General features: G+C 52.2%; 1 protein-coding gene and 1 long non-coding RNA gene across 16 annotated transcripts in view; both read right to left on the bottom strand.

Annotated features, from left to right (window-relative positions):
- The window catches only part of STIM1 (stromal interaction molecule 1), a 105,904-nt gene that overhangs the window by 5,779 nt on the left and 77,135 nt on the right, over positions 1-22,990 (bottom strand). For 3 of the 15 annotated variants that reach the window (XM_074816650.1, XM_074816652.1, XM_074816651.1), the window contains 5 exons: positions 17,450-17,627; positions 12,369-12,536; positions 11,205-11,305; positions 10,513-10,748; positions 4,375-4,774 (listed from right to left, as the gene is read on the bottom strand). In XM_074816650.1, coding sequence (XP_074672751.1) covers positions 4,375-4,774; positions 10,513-10,748; positions 11,205-11,305; positions 12,369-12,536; positions 17,450-17,627 — 1,083 coding nt within the window. Of the gene's footprint in view, positions 1-4,374; positions 4,775-7,790; positions 7,872-10,512; positions 10,749-11,204; positions 11,306-12,368; positions 12,537-12,819; positions 13,357-14,086; positions 14,276-15,072; positions 15,101-17,449; positions 17,628-22,990 lie in introns of those variants that run through there. The other 12 variants (XM_074816654.1, XM_074816655.1, XM_074816649.1 and 9 more) reach the window with 11 other exon arrangements.
- On the bottom strand, positions 18,104-22,934 carry LOC141919973 (uncharacterized). The gene is made up of 2 exons (XR_012622195.1): positions 21,387-22,934; positions 18,104-21,249 (listed from the first exon to the last, which is right to left on the bottom strand). It is a non-coding gene; the product is annotated as an uncharacterized LOC141919973 (long non-coding RNA).

Raw genomic sequence — 22,990 nt, 5'->3', positions numbered from 1 at the left:
AGAGCAGATGCAGAAACATCCTGCGGTCCGGGAGGATCTTCCTCCCCCGAGCGCGGCCATGGGGAACCCGATCCCCGGACAGCTGGTCCCGCACCCCGGGGAGCAGCTCGGCGCAGGTTCCCCAGCGCGCGCCGCCACCACCGCGTCTCCTCTCACCGCGACTGGGGGGGGTCCCTGGGCATCGGGGTGGTCGGTTTTGGGGGTCACATCCCCATTGCGGACGTCGCTGTCGCTGCCATTCCCTGGGGACGCCCCGTCCCAGGGCCAATGGCCGACGCCACGATGGGTCCAAGGACCCTCATTTTTTCTCTCCAGGCTCGCCAGCTCACTGTCTGGCGCAGGACTGGAGGGGCTGACTGGGGGAGCAGCCAGCGAGCACACACTTTTCCACCATCCTGGCTGTGCTAAACCGACCCATTTTACTCACGATCTATCCAGCCAGGAGCCCACCCCGCCAGCCGACGGGCCGGGACACTTGGGCACCCACCGAGAGGCACCTCCCAGACTAGTTTTCAGAACCAGACACCAGCAGCCGGAAAGTTTTACTGGGACTTTCTACAGCCCCAAATGCTCCTTTCGAGTGGTTCCCGCAGGACAGTGGAGGCGTGTGTCCACGAGGACACGACTCCACGGGATGCATGTTGGCTTTGGCAGAGACAGCGAGGACAAGGGGACGCTCCCGAGCCCAGCGCCGGGGCAAGAGGGGAGGAAAGAACATTGCCAGGATATGGTCGGTCACCTGGGGCGAGGCTCAGCCCAAAAGGGCTGCTATATCCTGCTAATTTTCACGAGGCTCCTGCTCCTGAGTCGCTACGGCACATCCTCAAGAGGAAACTCTGGCTCAGGGCACAGCCGGCCTTGACAGCATCACGAGAAAGCGCTTCTGCGTGGCAGAGAGACCGACCGAGGGCTCAGCCCTCCCAGAAACCTCTGTGGAGATACCTGGGAGGTAGGGGAGGCCCTAAGCCACGTCCCTCAAGCGCTGCCGCAGCGTTCGCTGCCTTCTCCTCCACACAGCCAGGCACGCTCACGGGCTACGAAGGAGCGAAGGCGACGGTGTTCAGCCACGCGAAGGCGGGACACGCTGGTTTATCCACTTTCACCTGGGCTCCCCCCGTGAATGAGAGAGGGCGAGAAAATGGGAATGGACTGAGTTGGCAAACGAGAGAAGCAGAGAGCAAAGCATGGAGTAAAGAAAGCAGTGGTGGAGAAAGAGGGGAGAGGGCAGGAGGATGATATGGGATAAATACTTATTTTTCCTCAACTCTGCAGCCTGCTGAAGGGTTTCTCCTGGTGGGCTCCTGCTGTCTGCACAGCCCAGGACACTGGGAACACTGAGGGGTGGCTTGGGGGTGTCTGATGCTGGAGCAGAGCTCAGTCTGCCAGGCTCAGGCCGAGCCTCCACCTTTGCCAGCCCTGCCCTTGGCCCAGTGCACCCGCGACTGTCCACTAAATCCCGAGCTGGCGCGTGGCACTGGGGCAAGGGCTTCCCCTCAGGCAGAACCAAATCTGCCACAGGGCTTCGTTATTCTGCTGCGCTTGGCGTGGCACAGGCAGAGGCTTCGAAACAGCTGCTATGATACGAATCCAACAGCAAGTCCTTCCCTTCCACTCTACGAGCTGTGAATTGCTCTTTTTGCTGGATTACTGACTCTCGGCTCTTGCTTCGGCTGCCAAGTCCCTTCCCCGTTGGAAAAGGGTCACCAGGGCGGGGGTTTGGTCCTACGCTCCCATCTCCATTGGGTTTATCCACGGGTACCACCTGAAGCAGGCACTGGCAGCAGAAACCTCTGTGCACACAGCAGCCTCCAACCCCTCTCCCCGCCCAGGGCCAGCCCTTCGTTAACATCCACAAACACACAGCAGCCTTCATAAATCACAACAGCTCTGACCTTATTTGCACCGGATCCTCTGAAGCCAATTGCAAAAGAGAAGCAAACAGTGAGGAGTTCATGAAAGCGATTCACCGGCCACGCGCTGGCCTTGCCTGGAGAGAAGGTCCCTACCAGGTCAACCCCCAGCAGCCTTTACACCGCACGCAGCTCGCCGGGAGGGAAGCGATCCCCGAGCCCTTCTCGGGGCGAGGGGGAACAGCTTGTTTGAGACGATTTCTCTCGCGAGGTCTCGCCAGCATCGGCGTCTGCCGGATACGAGAGAGGCTACAGCGATCCGGCAGCCCAAAGCACTCAAGGTAGCGCTCGCCTCCCACCAAGGGAGCCAGGAATTTTTTGGGTTCCGTTTTCGTCCTTGGCAGTGACTCCCTGGAAGGCCTTTCTCAGCCTCAGCTTCCCCATCTGTTCCGTTTGCCTCTCTCAGAGGCTGTGGAGCACGAGGGATGTGTGTAAAGGCCTCCAAGGCTGGTTATATAAAAGAGAAAGAGCAATCCATTGGTGTGTGCTGCGGCCGTGCTTTTAGAGATGCATCGAAGCAGGATCTGCTCATGATGCAGTTTGACAAAAAAATTAAAAGCAACAGAATCAGAACACAGTTGGGCACCCGATTCTTCATTTCTGTTTTCTGAAATGAACAGAGAATGGATGAGCATGGATTTTGGAGTCGTCTGCTATTGTGTAGCTGAAGCAAATCTTAGGTGAAAAGTTCTTCCTCCACAAAACTCCGACGCTAAATCAATTTATCCTGTGTCAACAGGCAGCCCGTGCTACGGGAACAGAGAGAAAACGGTCCAAGCACCCGCGGGGAATAAGGGGAAGACCCTGGTTATTCTCTCCTAACGCAGCACTGTTGCCTTTCCTAACTGGGAGCCCCAAGTCACACCCCATTTCCCTCTGCCGCTTGTGGGGGTGTCTGCGGGATGGAGACTTAAACCTGGTCAGCAATTAAGTGTATCACAGGCCTCAGCTGAAAAGAAAAAATCACGTTTATACAGCGGTTTTAGAAAGAGTGCTCCAGCCTTCGAGCTCCCAGGACAAGCCCCCCTTTCTGCAGAGACAGGAAGGTCGATGGTGAACAGGGACTGCGCGATGTTACCAGAAGCATTCCCAGCTTTTATCAGTCACAGCGGGACAGCTGCAGCTGAACTCAGACTGGCACTAATTAATCTTAATTTTAATTATGCTGCTTCTCGTAATCCCCAAACAAATATTACTAAATGAACCCAGACGTTGCTCTTTCATTGCCCATTGTGGAGCAGGAGCAGTAACGTCCCCCCGCCCCGATACTCCGGGAGCCCCGACCTGCCCAGGGCTGCTTGGGCTCTACACACGCGGGCTCTCGCCGCCTGGGCACAGGGTGCTTGGGCACAGCAAAGCCCGGCTTTGAGACACAGGACAGAGACTGTGTAAATGCTGTCAGGAGAGAACCTACGCCCAAGGGCAGAGGTACCTGTCAGTAAAGGAGTAACGGTACAACATGCCGGGACCGGTGAAGATGTGGTGACCTAGAATGCTGTCCTGCCTCGGTAAATAAACGTGAAAGGACATTGCCCCTACCGACCTCCTCACTGAGAGACTTCCAGCCTTTTCCCAGAAATCTGTTCCCTAATGCCAAGGATAAGGAGACTGGTTTTAATTTTACCAAGGAGAAAGCGCAGAACAGAGAGATGAAATGACTTGGCTGCGCCAGGTGCAGCTCCCCGGCAGGGCAGGAGGATGGGACTCCCCGACAGTCTGTCACCAGCGCCGACAGCTCCGCACCCAGAGCCTGCAACGCCCCTCAACTACAGCCCACGCGAACCACCGCCCCCCCTCGCCCCTCAGCCGAGGGTTTTACTCGAGCATCATAAGAGGCTCGAGCCATAAGAAGGTCCAACTTCCTCCTCTTCTCATTCAGACGTTCCTTAGCCAAAACACAACCATGCCTCAGCCCCTACCAAAACAGAGGCAGAGTCACTCTGAAACACAAAAGCCCTGAACGCTGCTTTTTGCCACCTCTTAAAACTAGCACAAATCTCAACCCCTCCGGCAGCACCAACTGTCTCACAGCACCTCCTATCCCGTCGTGTTTCCTTTGCAATTCGCTTGTGAAGACCCCAACTAAGTCAAGGCTTCAAATAAGGTCAGTGTTTGTTTGATTAGTTGTTACCTTTGTTCTCACAGGTGCATCACCCAAGCGAAAGACTCTCATTTAGCGATAACCGAGGGCCCCGAACGCCCGTTTGCTTAGCTACAGTTAAACAGCAGCACCTCCATGGTTTATGCACCCACTGAGTTCACAGATATGGGAATGGACCGTGGAGCACTCCTTAGAGGGCCCACTGGCACGGGAGAGCGTTGAAGAAACAAACGTGTGGATAAATCATGAAATAAAGACCCAAAAGGAAAGGGCCCAAGGAATCTAGGAGAAAGAGCACCCCAGCAAGCATCAGCTCTGAGACACAGCAGGCAAGAGGGAGCTAGAAAAGAAACAGCGATATACCCAAAGCTCTCAGTGCGACAGCGAACTCCAGAGGTGACATCAGGAGGGGGTAGATCGGGGATGGAGTCCATCTGAAGGAAATAAGAGGAGGTGGTGTGATGGTAATAGATAGGGTGGACATGGCAAGCAGGAGCAGATGCAGTGGTGGAGGATGAGGAGCAAGAGGTGGAAGAGGCGGTGGTGGCAGCAGATGGTGGGTTGGTGCCGGGAAGGTCGGAACTGAAAGACTGTCCGGAGGAGAGGCTGAGCTTTCGACGGAGAGAGACTCTGCCTGCCCGGAAATGGGCAGCTTGGCCCGACTCATTCTGGCCTTGCACGTAACTCTCTACCAACCTCTGAGATCCGTGGCCGTGCTGGGGGTCCACCAGGCGCTGGCGAACTGTGCTGGGCAAGGCCGGAGCTGCAAGGAGAGAAAGGGGAGAAGGCTGAAGGCGGCACCACCGCACCACCGCCACCGCAGCCCCCCCGCCCGCTGCCAGAAGTTACGCTGGTTTAAATGCGGAAGAAGCGTTAAGCTGGCACTACTGCTTAACATGCTGGATTAAAGCCCAGCCCATGAAAAACTCTGATATAGGTGCTTTCTGAACACCTTATCGGATCATCTTGCTCGAAGCAGAAACGGGCTGCGTGATTCATCCCACCCAACCCTACAGCAGAGCTCCCACCCAGGCTCCCTTCAGAGTAAATGTGAAGAAGTCGGTATTTTCAGGGCATGATTCATTTCATCCTAACGCAGACATCGAATGGTTCAGACGCCTCATGCTGTGGCAGTATTATTTCTAGCCTAAAAAAAGGAGCCTCTGGTGGTCAGCTCAGCTGCGGGCACCTAGAGCCAGCGAGGCGAGCTCCGTGCCGGCGCTCAGCTCTGCCGCCTCTCCCCGTGGCGCCGTGCCGGAACGTACCGCTGTGCTCCGTGTCCGGGCACCGGAGAGCTGCTGTGGAGATGCAGAAACCTCCCAGCCCTGTACCCTCTGCCAGGCAGAAGGGCTGGGATGTGTGGTAGATGTACTGTAACTACGGTATGAATTGGGGCAGCACAGGCTTTTGTCATCAGTTCACTCCTGAATTACATCTCTGGTCCAAAAGGGGTATCACCTGCCCCCAGTCTGTTTGATAATTACCTTACTGATCACAGAGACCCTCAGCTTGAAAAATATTTATCTCTAACTGCAAATTCTCTCTTCTCTCTCACAGAATCACGGGAGGGTTTGGGTTGGGAGGGACCTTAAAGCCCATCCAGTGCCACCCCCCTGCCCCGGGCAGGGCCACCTTCCACCAGCCCAGGTTGCCCAAAGCCCCGTCCAACCTGGCCTTGAACCCTTCCAGGGAGGGGGCAGCCACAGCTTCTCTGGGCAACCTGTGCCAGGGCCTCACCACCCTTACAGGGAACAATTTCTGCCTTAGATCTCATCTAAATCTCCCCTCTGTCAGTTTAAACCTGTTACCCCTCAGTCCTGTTGCTACAATTCGTCTTGGTTTGGAGAAACAAACTCCTCCAGAGCACTGTCACCAGCTAATTAACAGCTTTTAAAGATCATAATGATCCTTCTGGCCACATAGTGGGGCAACAGAGGCCAGAGAGCTCAGCCATTTCCCTCTGTCCCAAGCCTGCACTACCTCTGGGCCAAGCCTAGGCGCTGAGCCCAAGCCAGGGGGTCACCTTCGGAGAGGCAGAGGGAGGCCCCTCTGCCTCCACGGAGGTTTCTGCGCGCGGGCTTCCATCACACAAGGGAAAGGAAGGACCCCCCTGCATCGCCAGCCTGCAGACAACCAGACTGGTTGTGCTTAATCCACTAACTGGAATTTCTGTACAAGATGTTCCTCCTTCTGCAGGAGATAAGGTGTTCAGGATTGTTCAGGATTTCTTATGTGCATAAGAAATAAATGTAAAAATGGGTTAAAAAGGTGAACAGACAGGAAAGCTAAGAAATGGAGAAAGAGCTCCTTCGGGAATCGAAGAACCAGCAAATCACTGCTATAAAAACATACAGCGAGGAAACACGAGTCTTCTGCAGCTCATCTGACAGCAACAGCTCAGGTACCACCACTGGGACATATTTCAAGTGGAAGAAGGAACAAGCGAGAATAACTCAGGCAACTTTGCTGTCTCCACATCCCCGAGGTCAATCACAGCTCCTCGCACAGGCTCCCACCGCTCAGGTTTGCTGTTTCTTGCTTCTCTACACTGCCCATCTACAAACCTTTCGCTGGAGCTCTTCGTACCATCCACTTACTATTTCAAGACTTTTTTTTCTCTTAATAGCTGCAGAGTTGAAATTAAGTGAAATCGAGTCACGCGGAGTCAAGGTGGCAAAACCCAAATCCCTTGCTCCTGTGGGGACTGCAAAACCCTGACGGGAGGAGGTGAGGGGGAGCGTGCGAGCAGGCAGAGCCGGGGGCTGCTCACTGCATCCGCGCCGCTGGCGGGGCCACGGCTCCGGCCTCGCAGCTGGGAGGGCTCACGGGGCTCCACATGCTGCAGAACAAATAACTGGGGGAATTCTGCGTTTCTGCTACAGGTTTCTTTTCCTCCTGGGCCACGCTTTTTACCCTAAGGGGTTTGTTGTTTTTTTTTCCTGGTGTTCCACTCCCCGTTTACCCACTTGACGCCCTACACCCTTGCGCTCTCCTTTTCCACAATTCACCCTGCGATGAGCACAGGCCCAAAGGCTGAGACCTGGCTTTGCGCAGCCACAGCAGCCCCTCGCTCCCCCTAGACCCTGCCCACATTTTATCAACGTTTGCCAAATAACCTGCTCGGCATCTCGAGGAAGACCACCACCGCGCACAGCCTGGCCGGCGTCCCCCTCGGTCCCATGACGGCCGGCGCTGGGCAGCGCTCACGAAGGGAAGGCTTCCAGCCCAAACCAGGAGGCTCAGGGGCTGAGCATGCTGGCCCCCAGCCCCGGTAGCAGGGCACTGGGGATGGATCAGCATCACAGGTGGCGTCGCTCAATTTATTTAGGGACGCCGAGGGAGGAAAGGCACAGCAATCGGCAGCAGCCCCCACCGGGAGGGATCGGGGTCGGCTGCGGCCAGCAGCGGAGGGGCTGTGAGCACCTGGGCGCAGGAGGGAGTGGGATGGGAATGTTACCACCTCCTCCCGGCCTAGCCTGAACCCTCCATTTCCACCTCAGGGGTAAAAGCGAGTAAAAACAACCCTCCAGATTTCATAACTGGATTTTTTTTAAAAAGCAAAATCCAAAGCATGTGAGAACTACAGCAAACCGTGATTCTTCTTCATCCCACCAGACTCTTCCCGGGGGTTAGTAAAGATGCTGATGACTCAGTGAAGAGAGGTACATTCATTAGTTTTCCGTGCCAGAAAGGTGGAAAATTTGTGTATGTATTTTAGTCCAGAAAAAGGGCAGAGGGTAAAACAAAAAAAATTAAATTATAATTGAAGAGAACCAAACCAGGGTATTTCCAGAGGGACTGATCCTCCGAGGACAGAGACGAGCGGTCACTGAACCTGCGCCCAAAAAGCCAGGCTGCGTCTGGGATGGGCCCACCGGGTGTGAACGGGAGAGAGAAAAATGTGATTTACTGGGAGAATCATCACGGGCAGCAACATCCCCAGTGCATCTGGGGAGAAAAACCTCTGTGCTTCTCTCCTGAAGCAGTTTTTGTACACCAAGAAAGGAAAAATCCTCTCGGGCAAGGCAAACGCTCCCTTGTTTTGGGAACTCGGGTGCCCAGCGCTCGCTACACGGAGTTAGCGCCCGCAGGGACGCTGCGGCACGCAGGCAGCAGGCAGCAGGCAGGCAGCAGGCAGGCTCGCTGCTCATCACCCGACTGACGGGAACTGCAAGTGCTCACTGCGGAAAATCTCCCTCGAGGTGTCTCAAGCAAGGCACGAAGAAGCTGAGGCTTAAAATCTCGGCTGAAGGTTCAGCCTTACAGAGCTCACGTCCCCGGAGAGTGTGCTTCAGGTGTTACTTAGGACTCTCCTGAGACACCCCTTGCGTTCATCGCTAGCTCACATCTTTGCAAGTGTTTTATTAGAGCTGCCTAGCTTGGTTTCTCATAGAATCACCAAATCACCAAATCATTCAGGTTGGAAAAGCCCCTCGGGATCATCGAGTCCAACCCTCAGCCCGACTCTACAAAGTTCTCCCCTACCCCACATCCCCCAACAGCTCATCCAAACGGCCCTTAAACACACCCAGGGATGGGGACTCCACCCCCTCCCTGGGCAGCCTATTCCACTCTCTGACCACTCTTGCTGGGAAACATTTTTCCCTCATGCCCAGTCTGAACCTCCCCTGTTGCAGTTTAAAGCCGTTCCCTCTTGTTCTGTCACTAATTCCCTGGGAGAAGAGACCAGCACCAACCTCTCTACAACGTCCTTTCAGGGAGCTGTAGAGAGTGATGAGGTCTGCCCTCACCTTCTCCTCCTCACACTGAACAGTCCCAGCTCCTTCAATCTCTCCTCACAGGATTTATTCTCCAGGCCCTTCCCCAGCCTCGTTGCCCTCCTCTGCCCTCGCTCCAGCCCCTCGAGCTCTCTCTCGTATTGAGGTGCCCAAAACTGGACACAACCCTCCAGGTGTGGCCTCACCAGTGGTGACATGGTAACTGCGAATCACAAAGTCTAGCAGGACACCACAATCTGCTTGAGGCTTTAAACTTTCCCTGGGCACACCCAACCCCACAAACCGCCAGCTCCTACCCCCATGTTCGCTGAGCCCCAGAATCCTGCAGCTCCCCTGTTCCTTAACATCCTGCCGGCCACCCAAATCCTCAGTGCCCTGCCACCCCCATCGCCCTGAGCTCTTGCCTCTGGACCTTCACAGGACCTAACCCCAGCCCGAAACCAGGAGGGGGGGATGGCGATGGCACGTACAGGCACCTCCTGCAGCACACACGGCCAGCACCAAGACTCTTCCGTTCCTCCCCCCACCTTCTACCCAGCTAAACAGATTTTTGGCGAAGTCACAGAATCCCAGAATCGTCTAGGTTGGAAAAGACCTTGAAGATCATCTAGTCCAACCATAAAAGTCCTCACTAGGTGACCCAAAGCAGATGTAACTGAAGACTGCTGCAGCTACCGCTGCCAATATGGGCTCCCTCTCCCAGCTGGAGCTCCGAAAGCTGTGGCAGAGCGGCTGGAACTGCTCCTCAGTCCCCCCATTCTCTCGTGCAACAGCTAGAGGTAGGAAACTGTATTTGGAAAATGTGTTCTTGAGAGAAGCAAGGCTGAATCTGGGTCAGTTTAACATGGGAATAGTAAGGACTGATTCACAAACCTTTTGCAGAGAAGGAGACAGCTTTCCCTTAATGCAAGAGCTCAGCGATTGTGAGTAACAGGTACAGGGTGACCCAAGTTCAGTCCCTTCCTCCCCCCCACAAGACCTGTGCTCACGAGAGCGGGATCATCCACCCTCCCTCTGCAGCAGCCCCGCTCCTCCCTCCAGGAGCTGGTGCACTTCCCACAGGAACAGTTGCCGATAGCGAGGGCGAGAACACCCATCCTGGGAGCTACAACCCTGCACAGGAGATGGGGCAGGAGATGGTTTCAGTTTCTGCTCCAGGAAGTGATGAGTAGGTTGTTACAAGTCCCAGGAAATGCTGAGCAGGTAGTTACAGGTCCCAGGAAATGCTGAATAAGTCATTACAGGCCCCAGGAAATGCTGAGAAGGTCGTTACAGGTCGGCAGCAGCACAGCAGACTGACTGCTCCTCCCCACAGGGAACTGGCAAGAGGTGCAAGTCCAAAGCCCTGCCTGAGGATGGGGTGTCTTCGGGTCCTTTTCTATCCTGAACAAGTGCTTTAGCCAAGGGGAGATCAGGACAATGCACCACATTTTCCTTTATCACTTTTGTGAGTCTAGCCTGTGCCTTTGTGGTTTTTGTAAATGCTTAAATTCAGTGAGTTGAGGAGAACAGCATATATATGGTTAACAGATGACAACTAACATCTACGAATTACTCGTTCTGCTGGAATTAACACGCTCCAAGCAGCCCCAGCAGCCGTGGTCTGGCACTTGGGGACATTCCCAACCCTTAATGACTAACAATTTGTCTTTGGTCATTTAAAAACCAGCTGAATTCCTGAATTCCTCCTGACACACCTGAACTACCATCCCAGGCCTGCCCCACGTCGCGGCACGCAGCGGCAAACGCGCGCTCTACCTACATTGTATGGACATGGGAGACACGATCTCTTCGTCCAAATCGTCCACGTCATCAGTCATGATGAAGTGCGAGGGGTTGGGCCGCGGGGTGCCCATCCAGCTGGGGTCGATGTTGAGGGCTGACGCCAGGGTGTGGATGCCCGGGTTGTTGACGATCTGGAAGCCGCAGAGCAGCTCGATCTGCTGCCAGCGATGCAGGCGCTCCCGCAGCGCGGCTGTCACTTCGCTCAGCGCTTGCCTGCAAGCGAGGTTAAACGAGGGAAAATGTAGGGAATGAAGGAAAAACACACCATCAGTTGTGTAAATTTAAATGGTCAGGGAGGCTACTGGTTCAGCTTTGTATCCTAATACTTGAGACATCTTTCTTTCCATTTTCAGGAATACGGGAATTAAAAAAACCCGACTGAAATATCCAGGAATAATCTCTTAAGAACACTGCAGCCTCCTGAATCCTCATTTTGACAGGATATTCAACTGCTCTGCATAACTGCAATTTCTTCTTTCACACAGATAAAATTAAAGTTATTGATTAAAAGGAGCAAGTCCAATCCCAGCTAAATGAAGCCAGCAGAACAAAAGTTCACCAAGGAGAGACCAAGAGCACCTTCAGAGGCTACAGTACTCTTGTGTCCACAACACGAGAAGGGTGAAAGAGGCAGGCAGAAATAAGGGAAGGTATGAAGTAGATACTCACTTTGCAGTTAAGATTTTATGATCAACATCATCTAGAGATGAGCTGTGAGCAACATGAAATGTTCCAAACAGGGTGTTTCGCTTCTTTTTAATTTTTTCAGCCTGGAACATCAACAGAAAAAGGTCACAGGAAGAAGACAACCTTGTGTTTCCTCCAGGACAAGAACATCCTGGATGGGCCGAGACAGAAACAGTCCCTGCAGCTGTTTGCACACGTGTAAATAGTGCGAATGGGGGTTTTGCTGAAGGGTGTTATTCTTCCTAACGCAGCGGGTAAGGAGTTTGCCAGCAGCGAGTAAGCAGGTTGGGGGTTTCATGCTCCTCCTTGGCCCTTCTCCTGATTTCCCAAGAGTGAAAGGGAACTGAACCAGCTACTTCATACAGTGAATGGCTCTTGTAAAGCCTTGTTTTGTCTTTCCCGTGAGTAAACTATCAGAGAAACACTGTTCATGCCTTAGGGTTGGTGGTTTGGGGAGGTTTTTTGTTGCCTTCCCTTTGTGGCACAGCATAGATTCAAAAGTAAAGTCTCCACACACAGCACTCGGGTTCACAGATCTAGTGGCATTCAGGTGGGATGTGGACATGAGAACTGACACAGCAGAAAAACCCACTGAAATGTTAAAATGTTCACAATAAAAACATATTAAGGCAGACAAATTTTTCTGCGCTGCCAGCTCTGACTGCTGTGGATGTCCACAGAGACAAGCACATGTTACAACAGCTTCCCTGCAGCTTTTTGGTTGGCACAGAAGATTTGAAACAACTGGGAATACAGAAATGATTCATCGCTACAGACCGCATGCACACGTTTGAAATTTTGTTGCCTGTGCACGTTCATCACCTAGAGCAGGGATGAGGCTTAGTAGGTGCAAAACCTTCTGCTCCCTGAGTGCCCACAGCGCTGTCACGCCGGCAGCAGTTCACACCCTGCACCTTCCCCGGGCTCCAGCCCAGACACATCCAGGAGGGGATCACTGATTATGATTTTCAGCCCCTACTCACACCTCTGTGAAGGTTTGTGCTGCGTTTTAAAAAAATGCAAATTTAAGGCACTCAAAAGGAAATAAAGAAGGTGCAGAGAAACCAACTCCGCAGGTTTCGCTCCCCAAACCTCTCCCCGCGGCTGCGAGGGGAAGACCCGGGACAAGACGCTGAAAACTCTCACCCCTTCCTTGGCCACCAGCAGCTGCTTCTCCGCGTTCTGCTTCTTGATGTTGTAGTACTGGACCTCCACCTCGTGGGTCAGCTGGAGCCATTTCTGCAGGGCCTCGGGCGCAGCCCAGCTGCAGTGGGACTCCAGCTCCTTCTCGGCGTTCTTGAGTGCCATCCGCACCTGGGGGAGAACCGGCCGGCGCTGCAGCGGCGCTGGGGACAACCCGCCCTCCCGCAAGGCCAGCCCAACTGCTGGCTGCCAACCCCCCCCAAAAATTAAAAAAAAAGGCTCCACGCAACTTAATCTTACTCGTGACAGAAGCGAAAGGCACGAGGAGGAGAGGTGGCACCCTGGTACTGCAGGGAAGTGGGGCAGCCGCCCGCCAGACAAGGCGGCTGCTGGGGTGACCAGAACCCCCCCAGGGCCCCCCCCTTTGCCCTCACACATTGCCAGCCACCGCCACACCATCCTGCCTCAGCACCTCAGCCCTCGGGGAGGAGAGGCAGAGCGTGTGCTCATCGCTGACCCGCTCAACCCTTTCACGTCTGCCCCTCTGCTCCACAACGGCACAAACTGCAGGTAAACCCTCCTGAGCTGGCACGCACAGGTTAGTTAAGAGAGAATTAAACTTCAGGTGAGGATATTCAGGGTGCTTATCGTAGCCTCTAGAAACCTCTGCAGAGCTTTCTGCCTGCCTGCAGGTCTGCAAAGCCCACAGATTCTCCTCCTGAGGCAGAATCGCTGACAGCTCTGAGCAGGCAAATCGCCTTTTCTCACTGCAGCTCCTGAGCCAAACAGAGGGAGCTTGTCAAGAGACAACTTTCACACTGGAGCAAGATGATAAAAATATTTAGACACAAAACATGTGCTGCTTGGTCAGGAAAAAAAATAACACGTCTGGAATCAGCAGTTTCTGTAGCTTTCTGGGGGACTCTCCTTCCATCCCAGCTCAGTCTCCTCCACACACCATCGGTCTGGTCTCCTCCACACACTTATCTTGCTGGAGAAGGGAGCGATTACAAAATTAGAAGAAAGTGGGTGACAAGCAAGTTGAAGATACCAAAACCTTACATAAAAGCACTTCTATGGATCATCAAGAATTAACACTTCTCTTCCATTACACATGACGTGGAGAGACATGAATACCACCTGCAGCCTGCCACAAGCCCTGCCACAAACTGACGTGTCCCACAGCGGAGAAGCCGAAGGACGGTGACTGCAGCCGGGGGGACCCTTCAGCCACAGCACCTCGCCGCTCTGGAGGGGTACACGTGGCTGTAGGCCGTACTACAGGCTTCCTCACTGGTAAAATAAAAGCCAGCCCTAAGCACCTTCAAGAGCTTTCTCTGCCCTAGCCAGCCTCGGCCCACCGACGCAGACCCTGTGCCAGCAGAGGCAGAGCTGGGAGTAAAGGTCCAGCTACAGCACAGCTGCATCTGGATGATGTCTGGCCCATTTTCTCTTTCTTTTTTCTCAAGGGCCCAGGTCTAAGGAAGGCAGAGGCAGTGGGAGCGTGTTCAGCGACCTGCCCGGGCCCTGCACAGACCCTTCCCAACGCCAGCGCACGCTTCCCACAACTGCGTTTACACCCGCCCTTGCCTGGTGCCGGTGCCTCTTCGTTTCCCACAGAGCAGAGCCGCAAGCGGACTCAAGATAAGCATTTTTTTTAAAAGATTGCTCAAACTTGGATCTTTTCCCTTAACGTGTTATTTAAGTCAGTCGTGTCTCACCAAGTCTGGCACAGGCGTTTTCTAGTGAGCCAAAAGCACCAGGTTACAGGCAGATGTTTTGAAATCCCGTATTTTATCCTGCAGGACGTTTGCACAGTCCATCTAGAAGTAGCCAGGAGACACCGCACAGAAGAGGTCAACTACTTTTATCACGTACGTGTCATACAGTCTTGTTGAGCACAGCATTGCCTAAATCATTCAAAAAGTTACAAATTCAGAATCACAGACCCCAGGAAGGTCTATTTTTTCCCCTCTTTCACCAGCAGCACCAGGCGCTGCTCCCACCACAGGCAGAACTTTGAGCACAATCTGCAAGTGTCTGGGATTTAGGAATACGGAGAATAAGCGGGCAGGAAATCTGCCACTAGGTATTTGGGGTAGAGGAGCACTCAACATGTTTACAGGAACAATGTTTTTATGGAATGGTGGAAAAGGGAAGCGGTGCAGAACAACAGCCAAGGACCAGTGGTTGAGATGAGCCATTATACAGCAGCGTCCAAAACACAAACTCTCTCAGGGGAATCAATAAAAACCAGAGTTACTTTGTGTGTCTCTACATTCTCCTGGGAAGATTTCTAAGATCCCATTTTGATCACTAAGAGCAACAATTCCTAAAGTGAGGAACGCCCTGTGGGTCTGCGGCCCCAGCGGGATCCGTGGGCTGGGGGAGGATGACGTAGTGAGGAGGGAGGATCTGTATGAACAGTCCAGTACGGGAGAGTCCCGTTCCCGAAATGTGCTGCTTCTCCATCTCAAAGGCCCAGTAGGAACTTCCAAACCCTCCAGTATTGTTTTAGTGATTAGAATCGACTGGTGCAAAAGGTTTTGTTTTAGTATTCCCTGGGACCCAAGAATATCTTGAAATCGGATGAGTTTTACAGTCAGTGGGAGTGACTGGTTAATGTTATCTGTGCCCTACAGCTCGCTGGGATGGTGATCGTGTTATATCACACAGTGTGGGTCAGGTGGGTAAAACCAATACTCACCCTGCCAACGCGTCCCTCCCGAAGGCCTCTAAGAAACAACAGAGCGGTTAAGTCACCTCTTTCTGGGCTTCTTACCAAGTGTAAAGTGAAGGGAAGTGGAATGGATGAGACTCTGCCTCCTCCAAACGCCAGGAGCAGGTCGGGGACGAGGGCTCGGGGTTACCAGAGGAAGGCTACACATCCTTATTTAATGGCCCACATGACAAAATGCCCCAATTTCCATCTGCGTGAGGACGGAGGCCCCAGCGTGTGTCCTGAAAGGCAGCTCAGTGACTCTGTGGAGAGGCTGCAGGACCCGTTGGGAGGGACGGGTCTGCATGAGGAGAGGGAAGCTCTACAGAGAGATTTGGATAGGTTGGATCGGTGGCCAACGTCAATGGGATGGGCTTCAACAAGGCCAAGTGCCAGGTCCTGCACTTGGGCCACAACAACCCCCTGCATGGCTACAGGCTTGGGGACGGGTGGCTGGAGCTGTCTGGAAGAGAAGGGTCTGGGGGTTCTCATTGACAAGCAGCTGAACAGGAGCCAGCAGTGTGCCCAGGTGGCCAAGAAAGCCAACGGCATCCTGGCTTGTATCAGCACTGGTGTGACCAGCAGAAGCAGGGAGGTGATAGTCCCCCTGTGCTCTGCACTGGTGAGGCCACACCTGGAGGGTTGTGTCCAGTTTTGGGCACCTCAATCCGAGAGAGATCTCGAGGGGCTGGAGCGAGTGCAGAGGAGGGCAACGAGCTGGGGAAGGGCCTGGAGAATAAATCCTGTGAGGAGAGATTGAAGGAGCTGGGACTGTTCAGTGTGAGGAGGAGAAGGTGAGGGGAGACCTCATCACTCTCTACAGCTCCCTGAAAGGACGTTGTGGAGAGGTTGGTGCTGGTCTCTTCTCCCAGGGAATTAGTGACAGAACAAGAGGGAACGGCTTTAAACTGCAACAGGGGAGGTTCAGACTGGGCATGAGGGAAAAATGTTTCCCAGCAAGAGTGGTCAGAGAGTGGAATAGGCTGCCCAGGGAGGGGGTGGAGTCCCCATCCCTGGGTGTGTTTAAGGGCCGTTTGGATGAGCTGTGGGGGGATGTGGGGTAGGGGAGAACTTTGTAGAGTCGGGCTGAGGGTTGGACTCGATGATCCTGAGGGGCTTTTCCAACCCGAAGGATTCGGTGATTCTATGAACGACACTGGCTCACGAGAGCAGAGCCAGCGACGGGCGCCTGTGGGTGCCGGGCTCTTGGTATTCCAAGCAGGAAGGAAATCTGCTCTTTGCTGACTATTTGCACACCAAGGCTGCACTGCCCCGCAGCTCCCTGGTTACCCGATGGCCCAGGACACTTGTTTCTCCCTTGTCAGTGGAAACCCTACGTTCTTGTCTCGTTTTCTTCCCCACCCTCCACAGCGGCATAAAAGATTGGACATGGTCAAGTTGGGAGGAAACGCCAATGGCTTGGAACAGGCATGGTGCTCGCTTGGCTCATGCGATTCTGGCTCACGCAATTTCAGTTTAACCTGATCTATAAATTAAAGTCAGGTAAGAATTGTATCAGTTGAAACGGGAAGCAGCAACTGGAGTCGTGGGTTTGGATCTCTCTTGTAGGTTTGGGCTAAAGGGCAGTTTTGAGGTAAAATTCCCAGATGCTCACTCTCTGCCCTCTGTTACTGCAGGCAGGTGCTGTGAGCAACGTCCCTGATTTCCATTATTTCCCCATAGCTTTTGTTATAGGCTCAGGGTTTTCAGACGTAGGATTGGGAGTGCTTTTTCTGACCTACAACAAATTATTTTACAAATGCTCTGTGTATCCTTCGGGACAAAGCACATCTCATTGTTGCCAGCAGCAGCGTTATACGCAATATTCTGTCTAGGCCTACGTTATGATATGTAACTTAGGGATGTATTTTAGACATATTAAGACATATTTAGACATATTAAGTCTAAAGTTAGAAGTAATGTTTTTGAGAATTGCATACGAAGTCTAACCTTGCTGTGCAGACTCTAATCTAGCGCTCAGTGTACTTGGAAGGCAGTTTCCTTCATACACCCCTCTGGTCCACAAGCAAACATGGCAAGCGCAACCAAACTCATTCCAAATCTCTCCAAAAACCATGAATAGACAGAAACGAGAAAAAAAGGAAAGAGCTTATGGTTTGGAATGGGAGTTAGAAGTCAAGAGAGGGGCGGAGCTACAGGTCAAGTTCATCGAAGGGCGAGCTGGGACGGCGCGTGACAGCAGCACAGTCCCACATAGAGCAGCGTGGAATGTGGAGTGCTGGGAGAAACCCTCGGATCTCTTCCACCAGGAAGAGCATCACAAGCAGAACATCGCTGGATTTCTCTGCCTCGCCCTTCCTGGCACGTCTCGTATGTGAGAGCACCCACCCGGCTGCCCCCTCACCTGCTCCAGCTCCTGCTCGGCATATTTCTGCCGGCTCAGCTCGTTCTCCGTGCCCTCCCGCAGCTCCCGGAGCCGGTGGGCCTCCTGCTTGGCGATGCTGATCTCGTCTTGCAGCTTTTTCTCCAGGTGCACCTTTTCCACCTCCACAGAGCGATGCTCCTCCTGAGCCTTCTGCAGCCTGTAACACAGAGAGAGCGAGCGGCTGGTGCGGTGCGTGCCGGGCCCTCCGCACGCCACCGAGGGAGCCCGCGGGCCCCAGGCGGCACCAACCCCGCTCTTAGCACCACCGCGTCGGTGGCAGCATCACAGATCTGCGTCGGGAAGGTCCAGGAGAGACTTCACCACGCCCGAGAAGGAATTAAATTGTCAACTCCACAGTTTCTTCTTGGGTGTTTATCAATATGGTGATAGGCGCTTTACAAATATAAATATAAATACAAATATAAATACAAATATAAATGCCAAGAAGAAATGAAATCGTCAGCTCCACAGTTTCTTCTCAGGCCTGTTTATCAATATGGTGATAGGTGCTTTACATATATAAATATAAATATAAATATAAATATAAATATAAATATAAATATAAATATAAATATAAATATAAATATAAATAATATAAATATAAATATAAACGCCCAAGAAGAAATGAAATCATCAACTTCACAGTCTCAACTATTTCATTTATTAAATACTCAGTACGTATTTTCTTAATTTTCCAAAGCGCATCAAGATTTCCTTTAATAAGCCTCAAATTAATTTGAATGTTCAGAATTTTTACAAAACTGAAGACCTTTGCCTTTAATTAAAAAAAAAAAAAGAAAGGAGGGGAAGATCTGCCTGAGCAGCAGGTATGACCCCCCAGATGGGATGTCTCCGTGTTCCCCTTGCAAAAGCCTCCAAATTTAGAGACGTCTCGATCTTGCCTGGAAGTTATTATGTTTCCTCAGGACAGAATTAAATCAGTGGGAATTCTGTATGACAACAAAAAGTAGTAACAGGTCCCAAACCCACGTGCTTCTGGAGATGCAGCGATCGCCAAGCAAAAGGGGAAAAAAAAAAAGATTTGGCAAATACTCAGTTGAAATGAAACGAAGAGGTTCACTTCATAATGAGAAATGGTGTTGAACAGCAACTACCAATGAAAGAAATGAGTATTAAAGTGCTTCTTGCAAGAACCAGCCTAATGATTCAAAGGAAAAATACCTTTTTTGTTTGGTTTTTTTTTGAAATGGTGGCAACAATTAAACCCTGGATGGAATTTCAGGGGGCTGTGGTCCATCCACCTTGGGATAACGTCAAATCACGACGCGATGAGTTTCCAGAACACGGTGAAGCGTCGTGGCTTACGCTGTCAGAAACCAGGTGCATCAAACCATCCCACCTTTTACAGATGAGCTTCTCTTTCAAAAGTCTCAGTTATTGCAGTATGAGATAAAGCAATGAAGTTGGACAAACCCGTACTGCAGGAGCAGCAGAGGCAACGCTATTTTTCACCCAGACCAAACTGAGAAAACTCCTGTTGAGCTCGGCTCCCACCCAAACCGGCCCCTTCTCCCTCCAGGTCCCTCCTGCCCTGCCCTGCCAGCTCCTCTATGGATCGGTGGGATCTTAAAGAAGGTGTTAACCCACCCCGAAGCTACCAGCAATGTTTGTGGGATTAGCAAGGCACCAGCTTAACCAGCAGCAGCTTACAGCAGATAGATTTTCACTGACCGAGTAGAACCATCCATAAAATGAAAACACAAAACCCCGCCCTAAACCCCCAAACGGGATCACCTTAGCCAGAGATAAGGATTTCAAGGTCATAAAACCTTCTTGCACTCAACATCCAACCTGGAGAGCAAACCCATACCTGGGCTGCGAATGGCAAAGAGCACGTCTCGGGGGGGCACCCCCGGGCTCCCCGAGCAGCTCCTGCACCACCCGGGCACCAAGACAGGGAAAAACCGACCCGCGCCCAGGCGTCCCTCTCCCAGCCACGCATCGAAAAATAAATTATGTTACAATATCATCTGCATTTTTCATTTACAATCCCAAAAATTAGGTCCACATCCTGCAGACTGTTGTTTATGGAGGGATTTTGTCTAATCATGCAGGTCCACAGATGGTATCTGAATCGCTGCCTTCTTACCTCTGTCTTCTGATACAACCAGCCACCTTCTAGCCACTTAAGGAGTCCCATTTTTCTGGCTTATCCTCCAGTTGCTAAAAGCTACCTGTATCCTTAGTCACCATCTATTTTTTTATAGATTGGTGGGGCCGGGGCAGAGCCCGCGCGTGGCACGGAGCCGGCGCTGCCCCGCGGGTCAGGAGCGAGGCCGCTCGCTGGCCCAGCCACGGGCTCCTCTCGGCGTGCGGATGGCAACGTGAAACGGGTTGGCTGGGCTGGGCTGGGCTCTCCTCTGCCCTGATGCTGGCTCTCTTCTTGGAAAAGGCTCATTTTCAATTTACAGCTCTGCTGAGAGCCTCAAGTGTTTTTCTTCCTAATTTAAAGAGACTCTTGCCAAGACATTCCAAGTTTTTAGATAAACCCACGCTCTCTGCCCTGTGCCTCAGTGCTAAAGCTCTTCCATACTAGGCCTGTAAGAATCCCAAACCACCAAAATATCTCTGTTTAAAGGAGAAATTTCCCTTTATTATGACACATAAGAGGGAAGGAATTTGATCCTTAAGATAATTCTCAAAGGCACTCCAACATTGTATTTTCCCTTACTACTGTTTTTTTTCCTGACAGCAGAGCCTGTATTTTTTTGATGTTTCAAACCCAGCTGATTCCCCGACACTGGTTTCACATGCACTGAGCTCCACGAGGTGACAAAGGGCCTTCAGAGCTACACTTGTAACGAGGGCAAGAAATCAAGGTCCACCAGGGGGCTTCACAGTGGAGGTGCAGATCTTCAAAACAATCAGCAGATCTTCAATACAGATCTTCAAACAATCTCCAGCCGTCCGTGGGATGTGCTATGAACTTTTTTATCTTGATGGGTCATTTAATTGACTGGAAAGTGCCGCTGTTGAAGGATGTTCTCCAAAGGTATTTTGAAGGCGAACAAAAACTGGCTTTTTGTAGCAATCTTCCTTTCTCAACTCCAAGCGTGTACCAGAGCTGTTCATCAGATCACGGTGCCAGCAGTTGGCAGGCAACTGGAGGGGCATCGCTCGCCTTCTGGAGGTGTGTTCAGCACCGAGGTTCAATGAGCCGGGACAGGAGGTTACTTCAAGCTCTAGAAAAGAAGTTTCCAAGCAGAACTTCAGCACAACTTCTACGCAGGTCCACAGGAACTGGTGCCGTTGATAAGTTTTTGCAGTTTCTGCAGTGGCTGAGGACCACAGCTGAACCTCGCTGGGGCGCAAGGATGAAGACGTGAAGGCGCGTTCCCCCTTCAGAGGAGAACTAGATCAATCCTCTGCCGAGAGGCCCCACAAGGTCCAGGAACTCACCTCCCCCTTCGGGAGCCACGGCTCAGTGCCCTCTGCAGAACACAAGCCCTCCCGGCTGCAAACCCTGCAGAAACATCACACGCTGCTCTGGCTTAAGACCCAAGCTATGCTTAGTATATGTGGTTTTGTGTTTCTTCCTCTCCGGCTTTCGAGCATTAGCTGAACTTCCCAGGCACATCATCTTTGTTTACACGGCTCTGCCCTCAGCAGCAGATCCCAAGGTCGTTCCCCACAGCCGGCGTTGGGACCTCTGGGGTGACCCCACTCCTCAGTGACACCCAGCAGACACCTCCCACCCCGGCCACAGCTCTGCTGCTCCAGGAGATGGACACCAAGAAGGAATTCCTGTGTCCTTCTGGCTGTAGAAAAAAAAACATTATCTTTTTCTTTGGGGTGTTTCTAACCTGTAACCTAAAATTACACAAAGCTCTGTGAAACCAGCTGTGGATTAGAGCCGGCTCCACGGTAGGCAGAGGGGAAATGCACTTTATCCTACCTCTATGCCAAAAAGAAAGCAGGTCAGGTATCTGCACCGCTGCCAGGGGACCGTGCCTGGTTTGGCACCAGCACCTGGGTACTCCCTCCAGTGTTTGCTCTCCGCGCAGCCGCCAACTGATGCGATTGCGCTCGAAGAAGAAAACCTTCCGAGCAACACCCACGTGCAGGACAATTCCCTGAAGACTGTCATAAGCACATAGGCAAGAAATCAGGCTGCAGTCTTGTGGGTACGTCGTACAGTTTCCAACGACTGGGCCGTTTGCAAAACACTTTCCACCGGGAATGCAGCTGTCAGCTTACATGGCGCCCAAATTAAGGTTTATCCTCCAAAATGACACTTTAAACTAATGAAAAGTACTTACAGCCCAAGACTATCATGCTATTTGCTAAATCTGCCCTTAAAAAAAAAATCTCATTGCCAAAAAACCCCACTGGTTTGTCATCAACAGTCTTGAATGCTCTTTTCTTTCCTAGAGGACTCCTGCGCCTACAGACGGCCTCTGGTGCAGCTCATTCTCCGGTCAGTCGTTTTACTGGAACCATTAGAAGCTTTTCTGTGAGTAGAGGTCACATTCCTGAGGCTACAGGATTTTGCCCAAGTGCTGAGAGTTCAGATATTCATATTTAACACTCCAAAATTATTACTTTTTCATTCTTCCCAGGCAACACTCCTGGATTTAGCTATCACCGTGCAGGCAGGGAAGCACGGACTTTTACGTACAGCTCAAAGAACTCCAGAGGGGATGTGTCATTCCTCTGATGGCTTCCACCCATAGCATGCTTTCTCCCTGTCAAAAGCCACGGTGAAAAACTTGATCAGCCTGGATGACAAATTCTGAGTGAGCTGGATTACCTTACACTCCTTTAAAAGGCTCTTCTTCCCCTCCAGGTACAGATTTACACTGCCCATTTCAGGGGGGTGGGGAGCCTGGTGTATTTTCAGGATGAGCCAAGCTGGGAGTAGAAACCACTGTACATTTCACTGCTCCTCCGTAATTCAATTTTAATTTAATTTTTCTATTCCCATAGAAAAACTGGCTGCTCATGGCCTGGATGAGCGTACGGTCTGCTGGGTCAAGCACTGGCTGGATGAACGGTCCCAGAGAGTGGTGGTCAGTGGAGCTAAATCCAGCTGGCGGCCGGTCACAAGTGGTGTTCCTCAGGGCTTGGTGCTGGGACCATTTCTGTTCAACATCTTTACTGATGATCTTGATAAGGACATAGAGTGTATCATCAGTAAATTCGCAGGTGACATCCAGTGAAGCGGGAGTGTCGATCTGCATGAGGATAGGGAGGCTCTACAGAGAGACTTGGATAGATTGGATCGGTGGCCAACGTCAATGGGATGAGCTTCAACAAGGCCAAGTGCCAGGTCCTGCACTTGGGACACAACAACCCCCTGCATGGCTACAGGCTTGGGGACGGGTGGCTGGAGCTGTCTGGAAGAGAAGGATCTGGGGGTTCTCATTGACAAGCAGCTGAACAGGAGCCAGCAGTGTGCCCAGGTGGCCAAGAAAGCCAACGGCATCCTGGCTTGGATCAGCAATAGTGTGACCAGCAGAAGCAGGGAGGTGACAGTCCCCCTGTGCTCTGCACTGGTGA

This window comes from Strix aluco, chromosome 2 (assembly GCF_031877795.1).
Source record: "Strix aluco isolate bStrAlu1 chromosome 2, bStrAlu1.hap1, whole genome shotgun sequence".
NCBI lineage: Eukaryota > Metazoa > Chordata > Aves > Strigiformes > Strigidae > Strix > Strix aluco.
Note: the sequence above shows the minus strand (reverse complement) of the source record. Positions and strands in the feature narration are given on the sequence as shown.